This window comes from Oncorhynchus tshawytscha, linkage group LG24 (assembly GCF_018296145.1).
Source record: "Oncorhynchus tshawytscha isolate Ot180627B linkage group LG24, Otsh_v2.0, whole genome shotgun sequence".
In the NCBI taxonomy this organism is placed as follows: domain Eukaryota; kingdom Metazoa; phylum Chordata; class Actinopteri; order Salmoniformes; family Salmonidae; genus Oncorhynchus; species Oncorhynchus tshawytscha.
The window spans coordinates 4,207,850-4,218,759 of NC_056452.1; the positions used below are offsets into that span (position 1 = coordinate 4,207,850).

Sequence of the window (10,910 nt, forward strand, 5' to 3'; positions counted from 1 at the left end):
TCCAACACTCTAACCACTACGCTACTTGCTGCCTAGTAGATTACCAGCAGTGTCAAATAATATCCATGATGGCTATAGAGGGTGCAACACTTCAACGCTTCAAGATTCAGTGTCAGTTGGCTTTTCATAGTCAGACATTCAAACCGCAACGTAAGAATGGTAGCAGGTTGACGTTTATTGTCATGAATCTTGTCCTGGCGGCAGAACTGAGTGATTTCCCCTGAGATAGGCCAGCTGCAAAGTAAAAATTGGCGAGATTGTAATACTTTTAAATGTTTTAATTCAGGGTTAGGCATTAGGGTTAGCAGTGTAATTAAGGTTAGGATTAAGGTTAGAGTTAGATTTAAAATGATATTTCATGACTTTGTGGCTGTGCCAGCTACTGACCACTCTGCAGAGCTGCTTCCAGAACAAGATTCATGATGAAAAACGTTAACCTGCAGAATGGTATCAGATGTATATATCCTATGGCAAACTACATTCCTGACTGTTGCTTGTTCCACGAGTGGAATTTCTTGAGAAATACATATAACAGCCATTGTCAAGCAATCAAGAGAAACACAAACCACAAAGATAAAAACTTACAACAACTTACATTAAAATGTTAGAACAGCAAATTATTGTTGTGAAAAGAATGCATTCCTATTGGCTTTGAACACACAGTAGGCCTCCAGTACATGTATGCAATTTCACAACACACAAATCTAAACCATCAAGTTAAAAAGGAGGAGGGTTGGTGAAATTCCATTTCATACTTTCTTTCCAGGCTTTCTTCTCACCCCTGACCAGCATCGCTCTCAAAAGGTAAATTTAGCCTCAATTTTGCAGAATGCTATATATAGGGTAAATATAGCTAAATACAATAGGAAGGCTTGGGAGACAATGTTCCACTACAGGAACACTGGTAAGGCTGGTTCCCTATATTAATAAATAACAAGTGCTATAAATATTAGTAGATAGGATTAAAGGCAAGTCGTGAAGTTTGATACTTGAGGAGAAGGTGAAGTGTTAATATTAGCACAACTTTCAGAATGATGGATGGATGATGGGTGGAGTGACCAGGAGAGCGGAAGGAGAGGAGAGGTTGAGAGAAAAAGAACATGGAGCTGTGTGGCTTAGTTGGTAGGGTTGTGGATTCGAATCCCACTGGGGCAACCCATTCGAAAATGTATGCGTGCACTACCGTAAATTGCTTTGGATAAAAGTGCCTGCTAAAAGGCATATGTATAGTAGGAATCTTGATAAAGTGAAAGATCTGATTAGTGGACCCTAAGACTCCTAAGATCAGTGTCTGACCTGTAAGAAGAGAGACGACAAGATAGGTAATGAGTGACAACAAACAAAATACATGATGCATAAACTACCCCTATAAACATGGTTTTGAATGTGAATTATGAGTGAAACCTCAAGATGTGAGATATATTTGCTACATGTTCCTAAAGAAAGATCTGAAAACTATTCTGAACTATTCTAATACAATACTATTCTCTAAGAAAATGTTTTTAGGGAGTTGGATAGAGCAAAACAAGATTAAATTGTGATATGACTGTTGATATTGTGCTTTTGGAGTACAGTGGCTTGTGAAAGTATTCACACCCCTTGGCATTTTTCCTATTTTGTTGCCTTACAACCTGGAATGAAAATGTATTTTTGGGGGGTTTGTATCATTTGATTTACACAGCATGCATACCACTTTGAAGATGCAAAATATTTTTTATTGTGAAACAAACAAGAAATAAGACAAAAAAACTGAAAACTTGATTGTGCATAACTATTCACCCCCCCCCCAAAGTCAATACTTTGTAGAGCCACCTTTTACAGCAATTACAGTTGCAAGTCTCTTGGGGTATGTCTCTATGAGCTGGGCACATCTAGTCACTGGGATTTGTGCCCATTCTTCAAGGCGAAACTTCTCCAGCTCCTCAAAAGTTGGATGGGTTCCACTGGTGTACATCAATCCTTAAAAAACTTCTCAGCGACAGCCCCCTTTTTTTCAATGTTCGCCTAAATGACATACCCACATCTAACTGCCTGTAGCTCAGGCCCTGAAGCATGGATATACATATTCTTGGTACTATTTGAAAGGAAACACTTTTAAGTTTGTGGAAATGTGAATTGAATGTAGGAGAATATAACACAATAGATTAGGTAGAAGAAAATATGAAGAAAAAAAACAACCAATCTTTTTCTACCACCATATTTGAAATGCAAGAGAAAGGTCACAGTTAAAGCCATCACCCTGGTTGTAATTCCGACAGTGTCCACAAGATGGCAGAAGTGTGTGTGCAAAGTTTCAGATGGATAACTTGAAGTATGAGTGAACTGCAATACTTTTAGCGTGAAGTTCCCAGGTACATTTGGGCAAATTGTGAAGGAGACATTCGCATTCATATAACATTTTTCTGCAAGAATATAGTCAAATCTATATACTTGGACTTTGATTTGGCTTTCAAAGTATTAGCAAGTATTAAAAGTTCAACATTTGCAAAACAACCAGTTTCATAACTTCATAACTCTGAATATCCTTAAAATTCTTGTCCAAATTGAAAAGGCATGCTGTCGTACAAGGTTAATAGCTACATTTTATGACATGTAAAGTCATAAACTCCCATATAGCCCAGCTCATTGGCTATCTAGCTAGCTTTGTTTGACCCCGAATGGTGCTTGTTTGACAAAGCTACAGTCGTTCAAGTGATGACCGCCCGCGTCATTGGCGTGCCATGAAGGCGTCGCTTTCTGACCAAATATGGTGTCCTATAGGATATACTACACCCCTAATGATATAGTGAAGTATTGTTACCTTCTAGGATCTCTGAGGAATATATACGAACGTGATTTGACTTGTTGAAACAACTTTTAGGGTGAGATTTTCACAGATTCCTTTCTTTTCAAATTGAACGAGTGGAAATACAAAATCGATCGTGCATGCTACATGGACCTTTTTAGGACACTTCATGTTATCTCTGGGACCCTTTGGATGATAAATCAGAGCAAGATTTCAGAATGTAAGTACACATTTCACCTTCAGAGGTGAACTTATCAAACCTATCGTGGTGAAAAAAGTGTTTTGTTGTTAGGAGCTCTCCTCAAACAATAGCGTGGCATTTTGTCATAATAGCTACTGTAAATTGGACGGTGCTGGTATATTAAGAAGAATTTAAGCTTTCAGCCGATATAAGACACTTATATGTACCGACATTTTTCATTTCTCTAAAATTTGCGGTCTTGACATGATTTACAACTGTCCTGTTTATTGGACCGATCCTGTCACGCCCTGGTCAAAGTATTTTGTGTTTATCTTTATGTATTTGGTCAGGCCAGGGTGTGGCATGGGGTTTTTGTAATTGTGGTGTGTTTGTCTTGGGGTTTTGGTGGTGGTATTGGGATTGTAGCTTAGTGGGTTGTCTAGCAAGGTCTATGGCTGTCTGGAGTGGTTCTCAATCAGAGGCAGGTGCTTATCGTTGTCTCTGATTGGGAACCATATTTAGGCAGCCATATTCTTTGAGTTTGTCGTGGGTGATTGTCCTTAGTGTCCTATGTGTACTCGTTGTTAGTTTGCACCAGATAGGCTGTTTCGGTTTCGTTTATTGTTTTTTGTAAGTTCGTGTTTCTTTGTTATATTAAACATGGATCGCAATCGACACGCTGCAGTTTGGTCCGACTCTCCTTCATCACCACTAGAAAACCGTTACAGAATCACCCACCACCAACGGACCAAGCGGCGTGTCAACAGCAGGAGCAGCAGCAGCTACAGTGGGAGAGGTTGCACCACCTGGAGTTATGGACATGGGAGGAGGAATTGGACGGTAAAGGACCCTGGAATGAGCCTGGAGATTATTGTCGCCCCAAAGCCGAGCTGGAGGCAGCAAAAGCAGAGAGGCGGCATTATGAGGAGCTAGCACGGCAGAGCGGATGGAAGCCCGAGAGTCAGCCCCAAAAATTTCTTGGGGGGCTTACAGGGAGTATGGCTATGCCAGGTAGGAGACCTGCGCAAACTCCCTGTGCTTACCGGGGGCTGGAGAGACCGGGCAGGCACCGTGTTATGCTGTGGAGCGCACGGTGTCTCCAGTGCGGGTGCACAGCCCGGTTCGGTATATTCCAGCTCCTCGTATCGGCCGGGCTAGAGTGGGCATCGAGCCAGGTAAGGTTGGGCAGGCTCGGTGCTCAAGAGCTCCAGTGCGCCTGCACGGTCCGGTCTATCCAGTACCACCTCCACACCCCAGCCCTCCGGTAGCAGCTCCCCGCACCAGGCTTCCTGTGCGTGTCCTCGAGCCAGCACCACGCACCAGGCCTTCAGTGTGCCTCGCCTGTTCAGCGCAGCCAGCGCTTTTCTCCTCTCCTGCGCTGCTGGAGTCTCCCGCCTGTTTAACGCAGCCAGAGCCTTCCTCCTCTACAGCGCTGCCGGAGCCTCCCGCCTGTTCAGCGCAGCCAGAGCCTTTCTCCTCTACAGCGCTGCCGGAGCCTCCCGCCTGTTCAGCGCAGCCAGAGCCTTCCTCCTCTACAGCGCTGCCGGAGCCTCCCGCCTGTTTAGCGCAGCCAGAGCCTTTCTCCTCTCCTGCGCTGCCGGAGTCTCACGCCTATCTAGCGCTGTTAGAGCTTTCCTCATCTCCAGCGCTGCCGGAGTCTTCCGCCTGTTTAGCGCAGCCAGAGCCTTCCTCCGACACAGCGCTGCAGGAGTCTCCCGCCTGTTCAGCGCAGCCAGAGCTGCCAGTCTGCATGAAGCAGCCAGAGCTGTCAGTCTGCATGGAGCAGTCAGAGCTGTCAGTCTGCATGGAGCAGTCAGAGCTGTCAGTCTGCATGGAGCAGTCAGAGCTGTCAGTCTGCATGGAGCAGCCAGAGCTGTCAGTCTACATGAAGCAGCCCGAGCTGCCAGTCTGCATGAAGCAGCCAGTCTACATGGAGCAGCCAGAGCTGTCAGTCTACATGAAGCAGCCCGAGCTGCCAGTCTGCATGAAGCAGCCAGTCTACATGGAGCAGCCAGAGCTGTCAGTCCGCATGGAGCAGCCAGAGCTGTCAGTCCGCATGGAGCAGCCAGAGCTGTCAGTCTGCATGGAGCAGCCAGAGCTGTCAGTCCGCATGGAGCAGCCAGAGCTGTCAGTCTACATGAAGCAGCCCGAGCTGCCAGTCTGCATGAAGCAGCCAGTCTACATAGAGCAGCCAGAGCTGCCAGTCTGCATGAAGCAGCCAGAGCTGTCAGTCTGCATGGAGCAGTCAGAGCTGTCAGTCTGCATGGAGGAGCCAGAGCTGTCAGTCTACATGAAGCAGCCCGAGCTGCCAGTCTGCATGAAGCAGTCAGTCTACATGGAGCAGCCAGAGCTGTCAGTCCGCATGGAGCAGCCAGAGCTGTCAGTCTACATGAAGCAGCCCGAGCTGCCAGTCTGCATGAAGCAGCCAGTCTACATGGAGCAGCCAGAGCTGTCAGTCTGCATGAAGCAGCCAGAGCTGTCAGTCTGCATGGAGCAGCCAGTCTGCATGGAGCAGCCAGTCTGCACGGAGCTGTCAGTCTGCACGGAGCTGTCAGTCTGCACGGAGCTGTCAGTCTGTAAGGAGCTGCCAGTCTGCAAGGAGCTGCCAGTCTGCAAGGAGCTGCCAGTCAGCACGGAGCCGCCAGAGCGGTCAGTCTGTAAGAAGCCGCCAGAGCTGTCAGCCTATATGGAGCAGCTAGTGCCGCCAGTCTGCCCAGCGCCGCCAGTGCCCCCAGTCTGCCCAGCATCGCCAGTCTGCCCAGCGCCATCAGTCTGCCCAGCATCGCCAGTCTGCCCAGCATCGCCAGTCTGCCCAGCATCGCCAGTCTGCCCAGCATCGCCAGTCTGCCCAGCACCGCCAGTCTGCCCAGCGTCGTCAGTCTGCCCAGCGTCGTCAGTCTGCCCAGCACCGCCAGTCTGCCCAGCGTCGCCAGTCTGCCCAGCGTCGCCAGTCTGCCCGGCGCCGCCAGTCTGCCCGGCGCCGCCGGTCTGCCCAGCATCGCCAGTCTGCCAGACTCTTCCAGATCTGCCAGTCAGCCAGACTCTTCCAGATCTGCCAGTCAGCCAGACTCTTCCAGATCTGCCAGTCAACCAGACTCTTCCAGATCTGCCAGTCAACCAGACTCTTCCAGATCTGCCAGTCAACCAGACTCTTCCAGATCTGCCAGTCAACCAGACTCTTCCAGATCTGCCAGTCAACCAGACTCTTCCAGATCTGCCAGTCAGCCAGGATCTGCCAGTCAGCCAGGATCTGCTGAAACCACCAGCCAGCCAGGAGCTGGTAGATCTATCTACCTGCCTGAGCTTCCTCTCACTCCTGAGCTTCCTCTCACTCCTGAGCTTCCTCTCACTCCTGAGCTTCCTCTCACTCCTGAGCTTCCTCTCACTCCTGAGCTTTCTCTCACTCCTGAGCTTTCTCTCACTCCTGAGCTTTCTCTCACTCCTGAGCTTTCTCTCACTCCCGAGCTTCCCCTCAGTCCCGAGCTGCCTCGGTCCCGAGCTGTCCTTCAGTCCCGATCTGTTCCTCAGTCCAGTGGGGTTCTGGGTGAGGACTACTAGGCCATGGTCGGCGGCGAGGGTGGACTATCCAGGGACGAAGGGAGAGGGGACTAAGACATTAAAGGAGTGGGGTCCACGTCCCGCGCCGGAGCCGCCACCATGGACAGACGCCCACCCGGACCCTCCCTATTGTTTTGAGGTGCGTTCGGGAGTCCGCACCTTAGGGGGGTTCTGTCACGCCCTGGTCAAAGTATTTTGTGTTTATCTTTATGTATTTGGTCAGGCCAGGGTGTGGCATGGGGTTTTTGTAATTGTGGTGTGTTTGTCTTGGGGTTTTGGTGGTGGTATTGGGATTGTAGCTTAGTGGGTTGTCTAGCAAGGTCTATGGCTGTCTGGAGTGGTTCTCAATCAGAGGCAGGTGCTTATCGTTGTCTCTGATTGGGAACCATATTTAGGCAGCCATATTCTTTGAGTTTGTCGTGGGTGATTGTCCTTAGTGTCCTATGTGTACTCGTTGTTAGTTTGCACCAGATAGGCTGTTTCGGTTTCGTTTATTGTTTTTTGTAAGTTCGTGTTTCTTTGTTATATTAAACATGGATCGCAATCGACACGCTGCAGTTTGGTCCGACTCTCCTTCATCACCACTAGAAAACCGTTACAGATCCTTAGATCATACCACAGATTCTGAACTGGATTGAGGTCTGTGCTTTGACTAGGCCATTCCAAGAAATGTAAATGTCTCCCCTTAAATCACTTGAGTGTTGCTGTAACAGTACGCTTAGTGTCATTGTCCTGCTGGAAGGTGAATCTCCTTCCCAGTCTCAAATCTCTGGAAGACTGAAAAAGGTTTCCCTCAAGAATTTCCCTGTATTTAGCACCATCCATCATTCCTTCAATTCTGACCAGTTTTCCAGTTCGTGCTGATGAAAACTTCCCTACAGCATGATGCTGCCACCACCATGCTTCATTGTGGGAATGGTGTTCTCAGGGTGATGAAAGGTGTTGGGTTTGCACCAGACATAGCATTTTCCTTGATGGCCAAAAAGATACATTTTAGAGTACCTTCTTCCATATGTTTGGGGAGTCTCCCACATGCCTTTTGGCGAACACCAAACGTGTTTGCTTATTTGTTTCTTTAAGCAATGGCTTTTTTCTGGCCACTCTTCCGTAAAGCTGAGCTCTGTGGAGTGTATGGCTTAAAGTGGTCCTATGGACAGACACTTCAATCCACGCTGTGGAGCTTTGTAGCTTCTTCAGGGTTATCTTTGGTCTCTTTGTTCGCTCTCTGATTAATTTAAAATAGGCAATAATGCGCTCATTTACAGTAATGTCCTGGCCTTTATATTGGCCTAATACACAACAATGCAATAAAACAGTACAGTAATTCAAACACGATATGCAAATGTTTGTAAGAAGTGTGTCACGGTGTGGGCTACTGGTTGAACGTAAGTCAGGTGCAGGAGAGCAGACATGGGTCATAATAGGCGCACTTTATTCATATCCAATGAAAATAGCCATATACGCCCAAAGTACACGAAATGGTACAAAATAACCAACACACACGGGCCAAACACAGACCCGGTGCTAACAAGACTAATACGGGCTACACATAACAAACCAACAATTTCACACAAAGACATGAGGGGGAACAGAGTAATAAATAAATGATGTGTGATTGGAAATGAAAACCAGGTGTGCAGGGAACAAGACAAAACTAATGGATAAATGAAAAATGGAGCGGCGATGGCTAGAAAGCCGGTGACGTCGCCCGCCGAACGCCGCCCAAACAAGGAGAGGAGCCGACCTCGGCGGAAGTCGTGACAAAGTATAAGATGATGGAAGATGATCAGGCATGGCAAAAAGCAAATACCAGGCAAGTACAAGAGTTTCAACATGCACATTTAGTTGTGTTTTGTTAGTTGGGTGTACATTGAATTTATTCAGTTGATAATTCAAAACAATATCAGTGTATATTCAACACAGTGTGATGTTGGTTACCCGCAGGCAAGATGGAAATCCAATTAAGTTTGTTTCAGAATATTTTGCAGCTCATTCTGGCAACGTAAAACAATAGTGAGAGGCCTTATACACAGCCCAAGAAGCATTCAAGCAAACTATGCAGATGAATGACCATGGTAAGAAGTGGAAGACAAGTGATAAGGTGATAAGACATTACAAATACACTGTACTCGGCAAGTTCAAGAGTCTGTTATTAACCCTAAGCACTTTTGAGCATAGATGGTAACACAATTAGTTTGTTTCAGGATCTTCTGCAGCTCATTCAGTCAAAGTGAATCAATAGCGATCCAGGGCCGTAAACATGTTGACTCGCCCTCCTTGTAGAAAAGTGCAAATGCCATCCTCCTCTCTTTCATGTTGCCAAAATGGTCTATAACTATCATACTGTATATGATTTTAGTTTGTTGTTCTAGGCTACCTGGCTAAAATGCTTGTTTGCCTAACTTCCTTTCATGTGCAACGATGAACCAGCTAATTAACATCAGCCTGCTACATCTAGTTACATATTGAACTTCCATCCTCTCAGGCAAGGGGAACAATGTACGTAGTTAAGGTTGGATCAGAATTGCCGATATATTCATTGGCCAGTACGGAGAATTCAGTAAAACCACAAGTTCAAATCCCTATCTCCATCCCTGGATAATTTAGGAAAGGGTCAATTTTAGCTAAGCTAGCTAGCTAGCTATAGCCACTGGAGGACAACAACATAACAAGATGCAACAATTCAAGTTTTTTCTCTAAATTCCATTTGGCTTTTGGTGTGATGTGATTGGTGTGAATCCAAAGCCAGAACCATTTACAGTTGAGCTCACTCAGTTTAGCTCAATGCTGATGGGCTAATATTGTTATAAAAAAATGTATCAAGGGAGGCCAAATGCTGGCTTCCTTTGTATTCAATGCTATGGAGAGCAACAATATCATACTCTTTTTGACCAGATAGCATCAGATAGATGGGCTACACATAAAGAGACAGAGAGGTGCTATTTTGTTCGCTCTGATGTTTTCTTCAGTGAGATATATTCAGTCTCTTGTAAATTGAAGGAAAATTATGGAGCGCAAAGAGACAAAATAAAATGTATTACGTTTTTTTCTTTGTACATTTTTTCCATGAATACACGCCACTGACAATGTCTAGCTTAAACATGTTGATCTCATGGACAGTGGTCAGTCCTTGCATCATAGCTCTAATCAGAAAGTGGTTACATTTCTCCAACCCCATCCATTAGCTTTGTAGCAAACCAAGTGGCAGGACTGCCTTTTGGCTGAAAAACGTTAGATTGTGCCCTTTAATTAGTTTTAAAACAACTCTTTACATGGACATGTATCACATTTAAAGAAAAAGAAAATGGTTACCAACAAACATTAATTATATATTCACATACAGTAGTAAAAGCAATAATTGATGTATTCCCTATAATGTGCAACTACGCATATTCAGTCACCACCGTACTGTAGGCCTATACTGAATCCTAGTCCGACAACTGTCAAAATTAGGTGTTGCGGAAAAAACAATCCAATGTCTGACATATAAACCTTAGAATTCTCCATAAAAGAAATTACCAACACTTAAGTTTTACCTGCATGCTAACCTCATGTAAATCAAATGCTTACCAGAATAATGGTCTAACACTTATCCTCATTTAACTATTACTACTGCTATTGACACTATCAGAAAATGACATTACAGCAATCATTCAGCTATCTGAGATAGTTGAACGCATACAACGCCACACTCGCAGATTATCACCTGGATTTAATGTGAAACCAGGGCAAACATGCAAATCAATGTGGCTTGTTTGTTATCATGAGTGTGAGGGCAATGGCACAACACTCACCATGCTTTATGATTGTCAGGAAGTAGAGGCAGAGAAGGACTTTACACTGCATGGTCCGAGCTTGTCCCAAGACTAACTTCTTATCATCTCTCTCTCACCGGCTCTTATATGGGGGGTGGGGGGCAGTGGGCGGGCTTTTACCCATGAGGAGACACAGGGGGATAAGACATTTTGTCCCGAAGAGTGAGAGTAATGTGCAAAGACACACAAATGGAATAGCAGTCACTTAAAATTCATTTGGGCCTACGGCCAAGGTTTTTGGGCTACTTTACATTGGTGCTGCGTTGCGATGGCCAAATGCTGGTGTGTAACCCCACTGAGCTTATGTAGGCAAACACCCAAGGAAGGCTACCCTTGGATTTGAATGAAGGGAAAGGACTGTATTGCCAATTTGATGGGGGAGAAAGGGAGAGAGCAGTGAGAGCAGTTCACACCTTTCTTTCCTGATCCGTCCCTGTTCCAGCTATCTGGCCAGCCCCTATAATGATCTTTCATTTTGATTGTGGTTAACCATTAGCCAGACCCACTACTTGAATTTTTAACAATAAAGTATTTACTACCTCCCTCACCAATTATTCATTAACTTTATTAG

The 10,910-nt window shown here is 45.7% G+C and overlaps 1 protein-coding gene across 3 annotated transcripts in view; it reads right to left on the reverse strand.

The window, feature by feature from the left end:
• Nucleotides 1-10,414, reverse strand: part of si:ch211-180a12.2 — a 72,384-nt gene extending 61,970 nt beyond the window's left edge. For all 3 annotated transcript variants that reach the window (XM_024387095.1, XM_024387094.1, XM_024387093.1), the window contains exon 1: nt 10,319-10,414. In XM_024387095.1, the coding sequence (XP_024242863.1) occupies nt 10,319-10,370 (52 nt within the window). In that variant the 5' untranslated portion in view covers nt 10,371-10,414. The remainder of the gene's footprint in view (nt 1-10,318) is intronic.
• Nucleotides 10,415-10,910: the final 496 nt, after the last annotated feature.